At 43.3% G+C, this 19,982-nt stretch overlaps 1 protein-coding gene across 2 annotated transcripts in view; it reads left to right on the top strand.

The window, feature by feature from the left end:
• The window catches only part of STIM2 (stromal interaction molecule 2), a 53,301-nt gene extending 38,569 nt beyond the window's left edge, over positions 1-14,732 (top strand). Inside the window, exons 5-13 of one of the 2 annotated variants that reach the window (XM_072125982.1) lie at positions 3,466-3,577; positions 5,254-5,369; positions 5,447-5,624; positions 6,623-6,800; positions 7,754-7,921; positions 9,189-9,289; positions 10,443-10,681; positions 11,938-12,175; positions 14,017-14,732. In XM_072125982.1, the coding sequence (XP_071982083.1) occupies positions 3,466-3,577; positions 5,254-5,369; positions 5,447-5,624; positions 6,623-6,800; positions 7,754-7,921; positions 9,189-9,289; positions 10,443-10,681; positions 11,938-12,175; positions 14,017-14,497 (1,811 nt within the window). In that variant the 3' untranslated portion in view covers positions 14,498-14,732. The remainder of the gene's footprint in view (positions 1-3,465; positions 3,578-5,253; positions 5,370-5,446; positions 5,625-6,622; positions 6,801-7,753; positions 7,922-9,188; positions 9,290-10,442; positions 10,682-11,937; positions 12,176-14,016) is intronic. The other variant, XM_072125983.1, reaches the window with a different exon arrangement.
• Positions 14,733-19,982: the final 5,250 nt, after the last annotated feature.

The following is a 19,982-nucleotide window of genomic DNA, read 5'->3' as shown; positions in this document are numbered from 1 at the left end:
CTTGTGTCTGAGCCGGTACCGGTGTAAAAGTGATATTATGGTTTGTGACCGGGAGGAGGAATATTGGGGAATCTGCACAACAAGGATTTCTGAGAACAGATGCTCCAGGATTGCTCCACAGCCTTCCATGTGCTCCCCAGAGGCAGCCTGACTGCCATTAGATACTGAAATGAGACCATATGCTGGTGCGGTTGACCCTGGGTTCATCCTAATGCAGGATAATGCTAGACCTCGTGTGACAGGAGTGTGTCAGAGGTTCCTGCAAGATGAAGCCTTTGAAGCTATGAATGAGCACATCTTGGATATCATGTCTCACTCCATCCACCAATGTCACATTGCACCACAGACTGTCCAGGAGTTGGCGGATGCTTTTTTCCAAGTCTGGGAGGAGATCCCTTAGGAGACCATCCGCAACCTCACCAGGAACACGCTGAGGTGTTGTAGGGAGGTTATACAGGCAAGTAGAGGCCAAACACACAATACTGAGCCACATAAGGAGCATACAGAGGCGTTGTACGGAGGTCATACAGGCACGTGGAGGCCACACACAATACTGACCCACAGCAGGAGCACGCCGAGGTGTTGTGCGGAGGTCATACAGGCACGTGGAGGCCACACACAATACTGAGCCACATAAGGAGCATACCGAGGTGTTGTACGGAAGGTCATACAGGCACGTGGAGGCCACACACAATACTGAGCATCATCAGGAGCACGCCGAGGTGTTGTGCGGTGGTCATACAGGCACGTGGAGGCCACACACAATACTGAGCCACATCAGGAGCACGCCGAGGTGTTGTGCGGAGGTCATACAGGCACGTGGAGGCCACACACAATACTGAGCCTCATCAGGAGCACGCCAAGGTGTTGTACAGAGGTCATACAGGCACGTGGAGGCCACAAACAATACGGAGCCTCATTTTGTCTTGTTTTGCATTAAAGTTGGATCAGCCTGTAGTGTGTTATTTCACTTTTGTTGGGGACTCCAAATCCAGGCCTCCATTGGTTAATAAATGTGATTTCAATTTTGTGATTTTGTCGTCGGCGCACTCAACCTTGTACAGAACATAGTATTCAATATTTTGGTGGGCAGTCCAAAATTGTCTCACAAAAACTTGGGCTTCAATTGTTATCAACTCGGAGATCCTCCCTAGAAGTGGGGTCATAACGACTAGACCCAGCGCCTTGTACTCTCTGTTCAGCACCCGGGATACCGTGTTGTAGCTGTGCATCACAGGGAACTTTACCGGTGGTTGTTGCTATTTACTGTGTTTTTAACTTTTTGATCCATAATCCACCTCCTGCCCTGGATCCAATAAGGCTTTGAAGATGACAGCCATGTTCTGGACAATGCCTAACCGGTAATCCCCTCCTCACCCGTTACATGCTGGGGTATTCAGATCCGCCATGTTTTATTTTGTTTCTGAAATTAAAAGGGTGTCTTGGGACTTTTGACTCGCCCTGTGTTTTGCGATGAAGCTACCTGTATGTATATATATATTTCAGAGCTCGGCCTCCTCTTCTAGGGATCTCACAGCTTGGGCACATATACATTCATAAATCTGAAGCTTTAATACCTTTCACATCCCTTTGATAAATGTTTAACACTTTTTGAAGCTATTTAGATTTTGGAGACGGTTTGAGAGAGAGGAAAAAAAAGTGAATGTTTTGTAAAATAATATTTCCCCCCGTGAAGTCTCCGGCACTAATCGCTGATGTGGACAATTTCATTGAATAACAGGAGAAACTCTTATTCCTTATAAGGTCCCAGTGAGAGAAGTCATTGAGCTCCGCTTTATACCGTTCACATTCCTGATGGGGAGAGGTGATATGGATTTTAACTCCTAAAAGTCCTATCTGAGGGCTTAAGGGGGTTTTGTGGGATTAGTTTAAAAAAAAAGTTTGCCTTGAGCCACAAATTGTGATGTAATTAAAAAAAAAAAGCTATGAACACTGATTTTGGTCTCCCCTGCTATTTATTAAGTTGGGGAAAGGATTTTGGGATATTCTCTTCCAACTTTTATATAGCAGTTCACGATTTGTGTGGTCAGATTTTTTGAGGTTCTTGTGACCTGTCACTGACAATATAATATTTGTTGGGGGGGGGGGGGGGATAAAGAGTTAGTTTGGTGCAAAATCAATTTTAAAAATTTAGAGTTTCTGTCCGATCTATTTGGGACAGTAAAAGCACTACAAGTCCATATGGACCAGTGGTTTGGGATCCTAAATCGACCTTTTATAGCATCTTTTGTGTGGCCTCAGAAAAAAAATCATCATAAACATAATAAGATAATATCCCGGTTTCCCGGCTTGTGCATTGATGCCGGGGTGTACTGCGTTCACTAAATGTTGTGGTTTTTTTGGTTAACTTTTAGGGGTAGTTTTTAGACACTAAACCATTGGTCGATAAGGTCCTGTGGGTGGTTTGTTGTCAGGTTCCCTATAAAGGGAAATGAAAATCCATCATGATAAACCAAGGACACTTTCTTATAGTTCCAGGCACCGTGACACTGGTAATCTTTCTAAAATTGTTACCGGTGGCCTCCTTCCTTCTAAAATCAACTTACAAAATGATGCGTTAACAGAGCCTCTCTGTGCTGCAGCTTCACGGGCTTTTACACTGTGCAGGAACACCTCTCTCTAACTGTAAGAATACAGAATGGAGGGAAGTGTTAAGGAAGCCGAGAGCCCTATGAATACAGAGCACAGAGGGGCTCTGGTAACACTCCCAGAACCCTTCTGGATAATTAGCATAATTTTGATTTTAGAAGGAGACCATGGATAACACACATAAGAAAATTCCCACAGTCTCTGTGCCTGGATCTGTGAGTAATGTCCCTGATTTATCATGATTATTTTTATAGGATTTTCTTTAATTCTCTATGCTCCAGAGCTGCACTCACACTTCTGCTGTCATCAGGCACAGTGGCTACACTTGGGTTGAGCTTGTATTGTAGGACCAGGAGGATTCTGGGAGCTTTCTGCACCGAGGTCTGATGCCTTGTGAGTGCAGCGCCGGGCACAATGATATTGCGATTATTTGAATTTGACCATAATTGATCTAAAATAAAAGAAAAAAAGCCTCTTCATGTCTGACACCCAGGGTGATCTCTGGGTAATGGCCTTGGTTGTGAATATCCTTCATGGTAAGATGGATAACAGAGCTGACAGTAGTGTTCTCCCCTTATAATGAAATCTGAGACTATGTCAATTCCCCAAGACGTGCAGAAGACGTAGTGTAAGTGCGACCTTTGTCGTCCTTTGTTTCTTTTTTCTATATGTTGGTTTAACATGTGGGTGATGGGTTATACATCCGCGTTACATACACCGCACATAGAGGCAGCTACAATGTATCTGGTGTAAAGGTGGAAATCTCGCAACGTTCTGTTCCTACATAATAACGCGTTTCCTATTTGTCCGGAATGTTCTATGACTCGTTCTGACGGAGCGACATTTTTCTTACAGTTCATAACTGGACGGAGGAGGAGACGCTGCAGTGGTTGTTTGAGTTTGTGGAGCTCCCGCAGTACGAGAAGAACTTTCGAGAAAACTCTGTGAAAGGAACAACTCTGCCCAGGTAAGAGTCATCCTGCTGAGAAATTACATAACATGGGAAGAGTCGTCAGATATTGTAATGGAAATCTACATGATAAAGCAGGCCCTGCGGCTGCGGTAATCTTCTTACATGTCTTCTCCATGATCTCCTTCCTCCTTAAATTTTTAAACTTTTTAAAATGATGTTAATGAGCCTAAGGGGCTCCTGGTGGTGTTACCAGAGCCTCCTTTGTGCTGCCGATTCACATATTGTTACTGTCTCCCCCTTCTGCTCCCTTAACAATTCCCTTCTCCCTCTGCTGATGTCATCTCAAACATTGGGAGCAGGTAACTGCCTGTGAAACTGCAGCACTTAGGGGCTCCAGTAACTCCCCCAGAGCCCTTCTGACTCCATAAGCATGATAATAAAAGTTGATTTCAGAAGAAAGGAGAGTATAAGATATAAGATTATAACAGTCACGGTGCCTGGATATATGAGCGAGTGTCTGGTTTTCTTCCTACAGAAAAACGTCTTTTAATATTTATGTACTTTGTGCATTATACTATTTACGTCACAAGAGCCCCTTGCTGTTCCATTGTCAGACCCGGCAGACTTCAATTGCTCTCTGCCTGCGGAGAAGTGGAAGGAGGTGGAAATAAACACCGTATAGAGGTGTGAATATTTGGAAGTCAATGAAGATCCTGAGGCTCATTTGAATAATTTTAAGACTTTTTTTTTTTTTTCTCTCAAAAATAAAGCATTTGGATTTCCCAACTCCACATTTCAGAGAATAAATTCCTTCCCGACTCTCGTCGATGGTCTTTCATCTAACCAAACCAGTTACCTATGCTGTACTGACGAGATGCAGTAACATCAGAAACAGCACTGTCCACTTACAACAAACTTTAAGGAAAACTGATGGTAGATGCGTCCTAAGAAGGCTACGTCACCGGAACCACCTTGTCTTTTAATTCATTAACTCCTCCATTCAAACACGCATCCCGCCTATCCACAGAGCATAGAGTAGGTTATGGGCTGGCCTTGTATTGGAACGAGGGGAGTGAATAGTCAGATATTGATGTAGAGGGAGCTGCCTTATTGGAAGTGCCACTGGAAGTATAGTTTAATTTTTCCTGTAAAACTTTTGAGAATATTCCTTACTCCCCACTGGCCTTTTAATTCTTTACTTTTAATGGATACAGAGTCGTAAAAGCCTAAGCACGCTGCATTGGGTGTTCTGGGTAAGGAATATGCTAATCAGTTTTACAGGAAAAATAAACCTATGCCACCAGTTCTACCTTAAATCTGACAGCTCCTTCTACATCAATGGCTGACTTCAAAGAAGTGTATTGGGATGACACGGGGTAATAGCCAAATCAGTAAGTATTTCCCAAAACGAATGGTCTCCCCACTTTTAGATGGTCGCTTCAATGTTATTGCATCCACGCGGTACAGCATGGAGAGCTGGATTGGCTATGTGAGAGACCATCGTCATGTAGGTTTATTGAAAGACAGACATTTAATGTAGGACCGGAGGTAAAGTTTTATTCACGTATTCCTTACCCAGAATCCCCAATGGAGCTTGCATGGTCTGTAAGACTCCATATAACTGAAAAGGTGTCCTGTGAATCGATTTCCATAAGGATTACGGATCCCTCACACACATTTTCATCCCTTACTAATATTCCTCTTTTGCTTTTCTTCGATTTTACGAACAGGATAGCTGTGAATGAGCCGGCGTTTATGATCTCGCAACTGAAGGTCACCGACCGGAGCCACCGACAGAAGCTTCACCTGAAGGCGTTGGATGTCGTTCTGTTTGGACCATTAACACGTGAGTACAAGATCTCTTTATGAGATGATGGGGGTAGTCATAGTACCGTGTGACCGATGGGAATCCTTGTCTTTCAGGCCCTCCTCATAACTGGGTGAAGGACTTTGTACTGACCATCTCTATAGTGATCGGGGTCGGCGGCTGCTGGTTTGCTTACACACAGAACAAGACCTCGAAGGAGCACATAGCACAGATGATGAAAGATTTGGAGGGGCTGCAGAAGGCCGAGTTTAGTCTCCTGGAGCTTCAGGAAAGGTAAGAAAAGGGGAATGTCATCATCAGAAGGATGCAAATAAATCCACCATCGTATCTGATCTCGCTGCCCTCTAAGCTTTCACTTTGCATGGAGGAAATGGTGTTTAAAAAAAATATTCCATCCTGATGCAAATTTAGTTTTTTGTTTTAGCTAAGGCGCGTGACATACACATGCGGTAACATGTGGTGTATCTAAAAGCAGTACTCTGATATTGAAATACTTTGGGTCATGCTTTATCATTTTTTGGCCCCTTCTCAACAAGTGCCGACTGTGACCGATCAGTGGTTGGGCAGTCACTTCCTATGCGTCACAGGAAGTAGGAGGCGGTCAGGGGATGTTGTCCGAGGTTTGAAACCCGTTTCCAGAATCGTGCCCACATTTGACCATACATTGTGCATGACGTGGCTTAGTTTGAAGGGGTTGTCACAAGTATTTGTTATCCCCTTTATTGTGGAGAAGCAATAAGTAGCTGATCTGTGTGGGTCTGAATAATGGAAACCCCTCCAATTACAAGAATTGGACCCTCGGCAGTCCAGAGAATGGGCATCCCATATTCACTAATGAGTGGATTTGCAGCATGAGCACGAGCCGTTCACTTTATTCGGGGGCAGTCGGAGATAACTGAGAGCTGTACTCAGTAATTCAGACATTCTGTATAACAGAGCAGCAGGGTGCATGCTCGTCCTTCCGATCCATCCATTAGTAATTATGGGACCCCAGTTCTTTGGAGAGGTGTAGGGTCCCTTTCTTGTGATTCTTACCGATCAATGACTGTGACAACCCATTTATAGTTTGCAAACTGGTATAGGCTTAGATGTGTTGCAGGAGTGATTCTCTTACTACATCTTACTACATAGCAAAGTATTTGCATGTCCATTAGTAGATGGTGCGCCAGGGCTACGAAGATGTTCATGGCTTATGTTCCTTGTGTTAATATCACGATCCTCTGTAAATACATAGCAGTGATATCCGTGTGTTTCCTTATTCTCCATTAAAGGTTAGAAAAAGCTCAAGAAGAAAATCGGACCGTCGCAGTAGAGAAACAAAACTTGGAGCGGAAGCTCATGGACGAAATTAGCGATGCCAAGCGGGAAGCTCATCGCCTCCGAGAACTGAGGGAAGGGGCGGAGTGTGAGCTGAGCAGACTGAAGTATGCCGAGGAGGAGCTGGTCCAGGTATGTGGATTATATAGTGGTGGGTCGTATTGTTACTCTCCTGCTCTGTCTGCTTCAGTCTTCCCAGGAAGTAAACAATGACGCCTCCTATAGAATGACATCAAGCAGACATCCAGAAAACTAAGGAATTGTTACAGAAACTGGAAAGTTGTTTAACTTTTCATTACACAAACATTATCACTTATGGACAACCCCTTTAAGGGCCTTCTATAACCTTTTATTGTTCTGTTGGCCACGTTGTCACACTGAACCATTCCAAGGGCCGCAGAACTTTGGGCTGAATTCACACCAGTGTTTGTCAGAATCAGTCCGTAGAAGGGGTGGTAGGTGGATGAATGGGACGTGAGGATGGCCCTTTTTAGAGTTTATCCTCACGTTCCCGCTATCTTTTAGAAAACTTTGTAGCGCTGATATGTGTATTTTCTTAAGCGGCTACTGGGGCGTGGAGTAGCCGGACATGAGGCTACACGTCGCTGCTACTCCACACCCCAGTAGCCTATTTTCTCCTCCTACCATTTCATCTTAGAGCTGCGCGCCCTTGTCCGAGTACCTGGCGTTCTGCGCTTGCGCAGCCGCAGGCCTGCGTTCTGCGCATGCTCAGAACGCCGGGTAAAGTATGGTTTCCCCTGCTCCTTTCTCACCAAAGGATGTGTTTGGGGTTCACCTCAGTGAAGTATAATGGGAACAGTTGTGGAGTGGTAAATAATCTTAATATGGCCGTACAGTGTGTACCAGAAGAATGGGTGCATATTTGGATTCTATTTATGGGATTGGATTAATTTTGGAATTGAGAAGTAGCTGTCTGCATAAAACTTTACATAAAAGTGAAACTTTGCAATAAATATATTGTAGCGCTTGTGGGGAGACATCGGTGGGCCTCACCATTCCCACCCTCGATATTGGGAAGAGTCTGCCGCTCTGATAAACGTTCTTGCTGTTCTCTGACTTTGCAGGTTCGTATGGCTCTGAAGAAAGCGGAAAAGGAGTTTGAACTTCGGAGTAACTGGTCTGTCCCCGATACACTCCAGAAATGGCTGCAGCTGACACATGAGGTGGAGGTGCAGTACTACAACATCAAGAAGCAGAACGCAGAAATGCAGCTGGCAATCGCCAAAGAGGAGGTAAAACACATGTTACCGCACACAGAGGTTTCTATGAGGCTCCGTGAAGTACAGCACATTTCCATACGGACTCCTCCATCATAACCACTCTCATATCAGAGGGTTGTGCGGATGTCCCGCGTCCTGTTCCCCCCGGCATAATGTGACTCTTGGTCAACCGCTAACTTTTATAGGGTGTAATATACACTCACTGCCCACTTTATTAGGTACACCTGTCCAACTGCTCATTAACACTTAATTTCTAATCAGCCAATCACATGGCTACACTGAGGCTACAATTTGCACAAGCTCATCGAAATTGGACAGTAGAAGATTGGAAAAACGTTGCCTGGTCTGATGAGTCTCGATTTCTGCTGTGACATTCGGATGGTAGGGTCAGAATTTGGCGTCAACAACATGAAAGCATGGATCCATCCTGCCTTGTATCAACGGTTCAGGCTGATGGTGGTGGTGTCATGGTGTGGGGAATATTTTCTTGGCACTCTTTGGGCCCCTTGGTACCAATTGAGCATCGTTGTAATGCCACAGCCTACCTGAGTATTGTTACTGACCATGTCCATCCCTTTATGACCACAATGTACCCAACATTTGATGGCTACTTTCAGCAGGATAATGTGCCATGTCATAAAGCTGGAATCATCTCAGACTGGTTTCTTGAACATGACAATGAGTTCACTGTACTCAAATGGCCTCCACAGTCACCAGATCTCAATCCAATAGAGCATCTTTGGGATGTGGTGGAACGGGAGATTCGCATCATGGATGTGCAGCCGACAAATCTGCGGCAACTGTGTGATGCCATCATGTCAATATGGACCAAAATCTTTGAGGAGCTTCCAGCACCTTGTTGAATCTATGCCACGAAGAATTGAGGCAGTTCTGAAGGCAAAAGGGGGTCCAACCCGTTACTAGCATGGTGTACCTAATAAAGTGGCCGGTGAGTGTAGATCATTCTTTTACAGTCTTGTACTTACCCTGTTACAGGTTACTATAAGGGGTCAGCTCCTTTAAGTGTCCCCGGTCATCAGTAGGGCAGATATTCTAATAGCAGCTTATAGTGAAACAATCTAAACTTGGGTTAGTGCTCAATACATCAGTCTAGTCTCTGTGTGTACTCCACCTATTGACTTTCCAGTAAGCCGTGCACCTTCTGATCCAAAGCAAATAAGAAGTCCGGAACACACAATGTGGTGCAAAACGTGTGTAGTCCAGATATTTGGCCAGTGATTCCAGTATTGTCTTTTTAAACTATCATTTTATGTTCCAGGCAGAGAAAATCAAGAAGAAGAGGAGCACAGTATTTGGGACGTTGCATGTTGCACACAGCTCTTCATTGGATGAGGTGGACCATAAAATTCTAGAAGCAAAGTAAGTTCTGGCACCGCAGCGCTAACAGCTAGAAATCTGCCTGGGTTCAATTATACCAGTAAGACAATGACACCTTTACACTTTCCTTCGTGTAGCATTGAGAAATTTATAATATCTTTGTCTTCATTTTCCATATTTCCTGTTCTAATGCCTGCTCATGGCCGGCTGCGCTGCTGCTTCTGACACCCTACTTTTCCTAAAGCTCACTATCTGTACCTGCTGTTCACTTGGGATTAATGTAAAACATCTGCTATAATTCTCCAGTCAGACATCTGCCCCCAGAGTGGGTCCTTTACCCCTGTAACTGTTGCTCTTATGCCCAATATTTATGACATATATACAGTATGTTATGTGTGTGTATATATGTGTAAAAATCTTACTCTAATATTTTCCAATTTTAAGAAAAACCCCTGCTACAATATGAAAAAAAAAAAAATAGCGTTTGCCTGCAATACATCCAATATCTCATAACTAGCCCTTAGTGTCATGTAAAGAACCTCAAAAAAAGGGAAAAAAGCACTACGCACAAAAATGTGCTAAAACATTCTCGGTCAATTAAAGCTTTTTCAGGTCTCGTCATTAAGGGGTTAAATCTCTTTTTTGCTGTTGTCCTCATTTCCTATCCTATATGGATAATGGTGCGATCAGTGGAGATCTGACGGCTGGGAACCTCTCCAATCACGAGATTACACCACTGCCCATCACCAGATTATGGGGCCTGTTCTCACTACATAATGAAGCAGCAGGTCAGGCATCTCGCCTCACCATTCATTACTATGAAAGTGTCAGAAATTGACAACCAGGTATCTCTACACTCCCATTCACAGTCTATAAGAGTGCCCAAGATAGGCGAGTGCTGTGCTCGGTCAGCAATTTCTGAAGCTACCCTGTTTTTGAATGGAGCAGCAGGACACATTACCTGACCTGCCGATCCATCGTGTGATAGGCAGGGTCTGATCCGGTGATTGGTGAGGTTCCCAGTAGTCGGACCTCCACTGATCACACTGTTTCCTCCTAAAATTGAGACTAATGAAAAGGCTTTAATGTCCGTGAATTTTTAGCAAGTTTTTTCATTCATTGGTTGTGATACATTTATAGGTCTTCACTCATGAATGGTCGGACGCATTAACCATTTTTTCTCTTCGCTCTGCAGGAAAGCGCTTTCTGAGTTAACCACGTGTCTGCGGGAGCGACTTTATCGTTGGCAGCAGATTGAGAAGATGTGTGGTTTTCAGATTGTGCACAATTCTGGTTTACCCAACCTGACATCTACGCTGTACTCGGAGCACAGCTGGGTGGTGATGCCCAGGGTCTCCATCCCTCCTTACCCCATAGCGGGTGGGGTGGACGACCTGGATGAGGACACGCCGCCCATCATATCCCAGTTCCATGGTAGGTGATGAGACTTCAGCCTATAACCTGTTGTATATTTGGGGATATCCCTGCATTTGGTTCTCTGACTACACTACATTTGACACATATATGGGGTCTCCTGGTCATATTTTCAGGGTTTTCATTGTATCTATCAGCCCAGCTATATGTACTTGGTCTTCTGGGAAATGCTGCCTTGTCACGTACACTAAGGGAGGGGTCCACCGCTGGATCGCTGACACCTGTAGACACAGGGATTATTAGTAATACTCTTTCTTTGGTTCCTGATGCTAGACTTGTACACTAAAGATTTGGCTGAACTCTAGGCAGGATTAAGGATCGGGTGGTTTTTTCGAAAAGAAAAAATGTTCCTCTGAGCTTCAGTCTTGTTCAGTCCTGACGTGTCTGTTTTAGCATCTTTGTGCACAATTTTGCAGTACGTGGTTCCTCTGTTATTCCTCCAGACAACGTATGAGGAGATATCCCTTGATGTCCTCAGGACGCCGATACGATTGAAAATTGTAACAAAGCAGGGAACAATAAATTACTGCTTAAATTGCTTTGTTAGCACTTTGCTATAAATAAGTTCATATTTGTTGTAGTTTGGGCACTTGGTCTATAATAGGGGATAGCAAGATAATTCGGTACAACCCCTTTAACAATCATAATCCGTTTCCTTTAACAAGCAGGAACTGTTCCAGTATAGTCGAAAAGGTAAATCTGGTCTAGTGTAGCGCCCCCCTGTCACTTATCATCACATATCATTTCGTGATGGGAAGCAGCTTGTCAATACAACTAAATAGTTTTCTGATTAAAACTTTTATAAGAAAAAGATTCCCTGCAATAAAAATTACTAACTCCATGTATTACTTGCATGTATATTCCTGCTGCTTATTCACTCACATACAAGATGCGGACCCTCCGTCATGGAGGTTTTCCATGTACTACACAGAGTACAGTTTAATTTTCCTGGAGCGCCCCCTGGTGTCTATCTTTCCCGATGACATGTGCTGCACAGAAGCTGCAGCCTGAACACGGATTGGAGCGCGTCCAGCAATGAATTGGAAGCTCTAATGATTTAGTTATTAATATGTCCAATGTTTACAGGGGAGGGGGCAGTAAAGTTTTATTCTTTTTATAGAACGCCGTGTATTACTTTCCTGTAAACAGCTTCCTGGGTGTTTTTTTATTTTTTAATCACATGATCTCATGTTTATTCAGCCGTTTTCTTTTCTCCCTCTTTTGTGTGATTAAAATTCCCTTCCTGTCTCCTGAAGGTTCCATTCTGAAAACTCATGGAACATTGGCACGAAGCAGCAGCATGTGTCGCCCTCGACGTAATGTAATTCCACCTTCCCCCCAGTCTCAGCACGTCCTGCAGTCACCTGATCCAGACATTCTGTCCATATCGAGCTGCCCCGCGCTGTACCGCACCGAGGAGGAGGAGGATGCCATCTATTTCATTGCCGAGAAGCAGTGGTATGAGAAATTAAGTCACGCTAATATGGCCAAAAGGTAGATTGTATGTCTAAGGTGCACCTACCTCTAGCCTATAGTCTCCATAACCTACCTGGGATTCTGCCCTACACACAAGCAAGTACAAATCAGACAGTCGTGTGTGTGTGTGACCATCGCGTACCACAACCTGGTATTGGGGTTTGTGGTCCGTTTTGAAATGTGGTGGTCAATTTGCATGTTTCCAGCGATTTTTGGCCAAATTTTTTAAATATCTGTTTGGCGCAATAACTTTTTTTCCCGTTGCTTGCTTTTGTGTGGACTTTTACTACTTCTAATCTCTCTAACTGCAAATAGCGCTGCAGATCGTGACCCCCATGATACGGTTCAAACAAGGAACTGGGAGATTCGGCATCTACAAATAATAAAAAAAAAAATATATAATAAAATTAATTTGAAAATATCTGATTAATAATGGAGCCTGCAAGGGGATGCGTTTTTAACCGTCTAGAGTTGCTGGGGGTAAACAAAGCCAAAAAATCTGTGAAGTTTACATCCAGGCGGCCATTGTAGCTAGAGTCCGATTACTGCAGCTCTAGAAAGGAAAGCCATCATCAAAATCCATCATGATAAACCAGGGACACTTACTCATAGATCCGGGCTCTGTGACTGTGGTAATCTTCTTATATTTCTTATCCATGGCATTCTTCCTTCAAAAAGCTAGTTTTAAAATGTGCTAATGTGCTACAAGGGCTTCGGGGGGCATTACCAGAGCCCTTCCGTGCTGTAGCTTCACAGGCTATTACACTCCCCTAGCACTTCTGCTTCCCTCTGCCTGATAAAATCTCACAGGGTAGGAGGGGGAAGTTCTCCAACACAGGGTAGCATAGTCTGAAGCTACAGCACTCCTCAGAGCCCACAGTCACGGTGCCTGGATCTATGAGTAACTGTCCCTGGTTTATCATGGCAGATTTTGATGTGATGTCAGAGACGTGGTATATGAATATTAGGAACTCCGATGTATTATCAAGCATTAGAAATCAAAAGTCTGCTATATATTTTCAGCAAACAGCGCCACTGTTGTCCGCAGGTTGCATCCGGTATTGCAGCTTCATTGGCCTGAGCTACTATATTGGACACAACCTATGGACAAGGCTTGCTTTCACCAGCCTTTTATTCTATATTTTCCTCCCTTTTTAACCTCTCTCTATTTAGTGTAGAATCACTAACTATTTGGATAGTAACGCTCCCTTGTGTTCTATATATTGGATAATAATTTGGGCACGGCGTCTTTATTTTTTATTACCCACTCGCGTCTAGGGAGGCATCGTATGACGCTGTAAATCAGACTATTTTCAGTAGGTGCTGAAGAGGCCGCGCTGAGGTCTCATACTCCGAAGTATCTACTAGTCCATGACCAATTTTACTTTTCCCTTAAGAATAGGGGCAGAGGGGTTGATGTAATGTGTGTCCAACATCACTTGCCCTTCTTGATATTTCGGTATCGATCCCTTATTCCCACTGACCAGAGGGTGACCTTGCATCACCTAAAAACACGAGGATGCCAATGCCCAAAACGGGAGACTTGTGTCTGGCAATGGCTTCCCCTAACTTTAAAAAAAAAAAAAGGCTCTCTTTTTGAAGTGAGATGCTGCAGAGGTGTTGAATTTTTTAAATTGTTGAATAAGAGCATATTTTTAGATCCATAATTAAAAAAAAAAAATTTTTTTTACAATTCTCATTGTGTGTTTGCTGGAATGTCCGATTGGAACTGTGCTCTCCTTGTTAGTTCTGTTCCGTTTTATGACCGTTTGGGGGCGGACCTTCCAGAGTCGTGGCAGTGGGGCCTTACTCAAATTTTTTACAAATTCAACAAATTATTTTTTTTTGTGTATTCACAGGGAAGCTCAAGATACAAGCTCAGAATGTGATTCTTTAAACTCTTCAATCGGAAGAAGACAGTCCCCACCTTCAAGTCTGGAGGTTCAGCAGCAGCAGCAGCCTGTACGGAAGATCTCGAAAGAGGAAACCTCCGGCGAGGAGTCTCTGTCTACAGACTCTCCCGTAACCCCCGACGTCTCTAAAACCACCTCCCCTGACACCACAGGCTTGACGGAAAGCCAAAGCATGGTCTTTAGCCCAGCCAGTAAAGTGTACAATGGGATTTTGGAGAAATCCTGCAGCTTACACCAACTCTCCAGTGTTTTACCCAACTCCAAACCTCCCCACCCTCCATTTCCCCCGTCCCTGAACGACAACAAGCCGATCCAAGAGGTTCATGGGATTCCCGTGCTAAAGACCACGCCGCACGAGCTATCGCAGAATGGCGAGAAGAAGAAGCCATCGAAAATCAAAGTCCTGCTGAAGAAAATCTCCAAGTGAATGACTTGAAGGGTTTTAAGCGTCTTAACGTTTTTTAAGAATGTAACTCCTTGTGGAGTTTTTTTTTTTTTCTTTTTTTTTCGAGACTGGATGTTTCTGGGTGCGATGCTCCGAGGTTAGTCTTACTTATTTTTTTTTTTGCCGACTGTGAAGGTCATGCCAATCACTGAAGTTCAACGGAAAGTGGATCTGTTTACAGTCACTTTTATCTATTTATTTCTGCTTTTAAGGTTTTTTTTTTAAAGTTCTTATTTTATTTTATTTTTTTTTTTTTAAAGAAGCCACTTTGGACTTCTTGAGCGCTATAGCAGACTACTTGAGCCTACGTCGGGGGCTTACCCAATCTCTTGTTTACTGGAGCATCTTCTTATCTTTCCACAGAGCTATAACATTTTACATTATGGACTAAGTAACTAATTGCACTACGGTTTGAGGGTAGTTTCCCCCCCCCCCCCAGGTGTGAGGAGGGGGGGGGGATGAAAAAAAATTTGAAGGAAATTTGTAAGTGAAGTTAAACGGTTTGTAAAATGGCGGATAAGAGGGTCTGTTTTCACTTTTAATATCGACTGGGTTTTTAAGTAGAGCCTAGAGTTTCTAATCGACACGGTTTCCAGAAGAAGACACTCATACATTTTTGTATGGGGGGGAAGGTTTCGATTCACCTATTCTTACTGTTACGGATTGACGTCCTGCTGTAAAGAGTGCGTGTTTTTTGTTTTTTTTTTGTTTTTTTCTCCAGGGCTTTCACTGTGATTTCACAGAGCTGCAAGCTGTATGATATATGTAGATATTGTATAACAAGAGGGCGCCCTCTTGAATCTTTTATGCAAGCGATGATTGTGGATCGTTGCGGGAGTTAAGGCACTTAAGATTTGGTGCTGTTAACCCATAAGCCGAGGATTGTTTACAGGCAAAGGGTGACTGGATATGCTCACGTTTCTACTATGTTGAAGTTGGAGGTATTACTGTATCCCGGGGCCTGACCCACTGACTACATTAGCATGCAGATGTGCTAACAACGAGTAACGTTTATGGTTCTTATCGTATCGAGTGCTACAGACACACATGCATTTTCATAGCTCCGATTCCGACACCATGGGTATTGCTAGAATGTACTGTATGCCATAAACCTCTCACACCGCCCAGGCGACTAATACGTGCAGTGGGGGCCTTTTACCGCTCTAACTCGCATTTTATTTTGTTTCTCTGCTACAAGAGATTTGTACATGTTGTAACATACACAATGCCACTTTTAAAACTAATAATACTTTTGCTACTACAGACGATGTATGTTTTATCCCCCCCCTTACCCTCTTTTTGCCAAGACTTCGACATATTTTTCTCTTGTTTTTTGCCTGTTCAAATCTTAATCACTAGATCTGTTACATTTCAAAATGTACAATTTTCCAATAAACTAATTTATTTGATTTCTGGACAAAAGTTTATTTTATGACAAACGCATTCGACAGTTGACTATAAAAAAAGATACATTTATCATAGGGAACCTGTCAGTTAAAACATAACCTTGTAAACTGTTATTATGCAGTAGGACAACTATCCCTATATTGTTCCTCTCCATGCCTGAAAAGTTGCACAGTCCATTTGTAATGAATATTGATGTTCTTCCAGTCACAGGCTTCCTGATTGACAAGGTGTCAGTCAACTCTGCTATGAGAGAGATTCTGGCTGTGTGACTCGCTTAAAAAGAATTGCTGAGGAAGGGGTGAATGAGGGGGTTGAGGGAGACACTGGCTGTCACTAGTGGAAGAGCTATTGGCTCTCTTACTCGCCCCTCCCTCAGGACTTCTCAGTTGCTTCATTCCTGAGGTAGGGGAGAATGATCTGGAGGTGCAGCTGAGTAGGAACGGCATTTATTATTCCAGACTTTGATTGGACTCACGTGGGTTTAAATGCATAATTGGCGAGTCAACTTTACAAACGGACTATGGAACTTTTTCATGCATTGGGAATAACAATATAGGGATAGTTGTCCTGCTGTGTAATAGCTGTTTTCAAAGATTTGTTTAGTTTAGGGTTAGTGGACACAAGTGAGCTCGGACTGAGAAACTTTGCTCCACATACTTACAGTATTTTCCAATCTCAAATCACTGGACTAAACTCTGCACGTTCGTTCGGTCTGGGAAATCCTATAAGCGGACCAAGCTTGTTAGCTGGAAACAGGCTTATTTGTATGCTGAAGACATCCCAAGCACCAGAAACATGGCATACCAAGGCATTGATGCGCCTCTATCCATTTCTTTTTATGGGAATTTATTGAACCGGCATTGATATAGTAGAGGTCGCCATAACTGATATGATGTAAGTAAGCAGGTTCAATAATAAATCCATGAACTGAGGGAATCCATCAACTTTACGACCTGAAGGTAGGTAGCCTTCTTCATGGATGATCATTGGGATCACTGGAGATTGAACATTGGAACCAGATTTGTGCACAGTACTATTCATATACTATTCAGGGAGAAAGCCACAGATAGGTAGATTTTTTTTTTTGGAACAACGATGAGTGATGGAACATGTATGACAATAGTCCAATGTCCTTACGTGGCGATTTGTCACCATTATAGACCTCACAATGTAATTGAACACTTAACTTTCATGTCCAAAAGTTTTGAGACCGATATAAATCATGGTTCTCACAAAGTTTGTTGCCTAGTACAATTACTAATAGATCAGATTTTTTATATATAACTTACCCCATAATGCAGCAGAAAGAAAGGGGTAAGGGCGGCACAGTGAAGCAGTCGGATTAAGATCCAGGTGGGTGCAAGCTCTGTGGGCCCGACTCAAGGCTCAAGACAGATCCAAAGAAGACAGCGGGAGAGCAGCACTCCGTGGTGATCAGTATTTATTCATACACCAGTGGTAATACAAGGCGACGTTTCGGCTAACTCCATGTAGCCATTCTCAAGCTTGAGAATGGCTACATGGAGTTAGCCGAAACGTCGCCTTGTATTACCACTGGTGTATGAATAAATACTGATCACCACGGAGTGCTGCTCTCCCGCTGTCTTCTTTGTAACTTACCCCATATACATAAGGTTTATACAAAGACTTGAGACGCCTTTTAAAGCATTGACCGACGGTTCTCTATGGGATTGCGATGTGAGGAGTTCCCTGGTTATCGTCTGTGATATGGTGCCTTGTCAAATAACAAATTGCCCCTGGATAGTTGGGAATCGTTGTCCTTGGAGGATGTTTAGATACGATTCGTAAATTCATTGCAGGTTTTAGGGACTAATTGTGATAGAGCTCTTACTCCCTTAGATAACAGAACCCCCCCCCCCCGCACCCCCTCTGAATGGTCTCCGGGTGCATTACTGTTTGCATGATGCAGGACTTATGGTTGCACTTGTCTTTTCTAGACAATCACTCGTCCCTAAAAATCTGTATGGGGATCCATCTGAGGTAATAAGTTTACTCCAATATGAATTCTTTTTGAAGTGCTTGATTGCTCGGTAAACTGCAGGAAATTACTTAGACTCTTATTGGATTTTTTCTTAAAAATCTAAAGTTAAAGGAATCTACCACCAGGATGAAGAATTTTAAACCAAGAACATTGGTACTGGTGTGGCCCCCACTGGCAGAATCTGCTATTTTACCTTTTTATGCCCTGGTTTTAACAAAAAAAAAAAGGCTTTAAAAATTCTGCAAATGAGCTAGAGGGGCTCCAGGCTCCATAGATGTTCATGGAGCCTGGAGCCCTTCAGGTTAATTTGCATGATTTTTAAAACCTTATTTTCTATAAAGAGAACCTGACATCAGCTATTGGCCTCGTACCACTACCAGTATATTGTCACACACATAACACCTTCTAATTTTTGTTACTTTAATTGTCCAATATGATGGCATCAGCCTGAAAATCAACTCTGAAGTGAGATGTAAGTTGATTGTATAAAGTCAAGGAGGTGGAGAGTTTAACAATGAAGTCAAGATGGGGAGCTCTGAACGCCTCCTCCTCTGTGATTGACATCATACATAAGACTCCAGGACATATGGTTAGTGATGTCTCTGGATAATTCATATGCAAATAAGTCAGTAAAATATAAGCTAATATGTAATAAGTTATTTAAAATTTTGCTCCCCATAGCAGAAAATGCTGTGGACATACACTGTAATGAAGAATTAAAATGCTTTAATCAGTCTGCTGGTCACATGTCCACATCACATGTCCTGCACCTGCCTGGGCAGGTCATGTGATCTTCACTAAGTTTGGCTGTAGTAGGTTGGTTGCAGTGCATCCAGTATGGCCAGTGTTTTGGTGCAGTGCCATAATGGCAGTTACACATCATTACTATGGTAACAGAGCAGGGCAGTCTGTTATATCATCACTGGGAGCAGAGCATAAGAGGGAGGAGGAGTTACTGAGAACTAAAAGATCAAGGGACTTGTAGTTTCCAGTGGCGGCCATCTTTGTGATAACTCCGCCTACTTTAGAGAGGCCATAACATTTTGTGAATCATAAAATCAAACTACAGCCATGGCCCAAATTTTTGAGAATGATACAAATGTTAATTTTTACAAAGTCTACAGCATCAGGTTTTATAATGGAAATTTGCATATACTCCAGAATGTTATAAAGAGTGATCAGCTTAACAGCAATTAATTGCAGTCAATAAAGTCAATATTTGCCTTGAAAATGAACTTTTTCGTTTCAGTAATTGCTCCATTAACACAGTTGTGGGTGTTGATGAGGACAGGGCTGGAGATCCCTTTAAAAGGAGGCTGGTGCTTGGCATCATTGTTTCTCTTCTGTTACCCATGGTTATCTCTAAAGAAACACATGCAGTCATCATTGCATTGCACAAAACTGGCCTAAGAGGGAAGAGTATCGCAGCTAGAAAGATTGCACCTCAGTCACCAATCTACCGCATCATCAAGGAATTCAAGGAGAGAGGTTCCATTGTTGTCAAAACGGCTCCAGGGCACCCAAGAAGGACCAGCAAGTGCCAGGACAGTCTCTTAAAAGTGTTTCAGCTTCGGGATGGGGCTCCCAGCAGTGCAGAGCTTGCTCAGGAATGGCAGCAGGCAGGTGTGAGGCATCTGCACGCACTGTGAGGCGGAGACTCTTGGGGCAAGAAAAATCATCAGGTACAGACTGATATTCTGCAAAATGTACAGGGAGTGGACTGCTGAGGACTGGGGTCAAGTCATTTTCTCTGATGAATCCACTTTCCGATTGTTTGGAACATCTGGAAAACAGCTTGTTCGGAGAAGACAAGGTGAGTGATATCACCAGTCTTGTCTCATGCCAACTGTAAAGCCTCCTGCAACCATTCATGTGTGGGGCGGCTTCTCAGCCAAGGGAATCGGCTCTCTCACAGCCTTGCCTAAAAACACATCCATGAATAAAGAATGGGACCAGAATGTCCTCCAAGAGCAACTTATCCCAACCCTCCAGGAGCAGTTTGGTGATAACAATACGTTTTCCAGCATGATGGAGCACCTTGCCATAAAGCAAAGGTGA

The sequence above is a fragment of the Engystomops pustulosus genome, chromosome 1 (genome assembly GCF_040894005.1).
Source record: "Engystomops pustulosus chromosome 1, aEngPut4.maternal, whole genome shotgun sequence".
NCBI lineage: Eukaryota > Metazoa > Chordata > Amphibia > Anura > Leptodactylidae > Engystomops > Engystomops pustulosus.
Note: the sequence above shows the minus strand (reverse complement) of the source record. Positions and strands in the feature narration are given on the sequence as shown.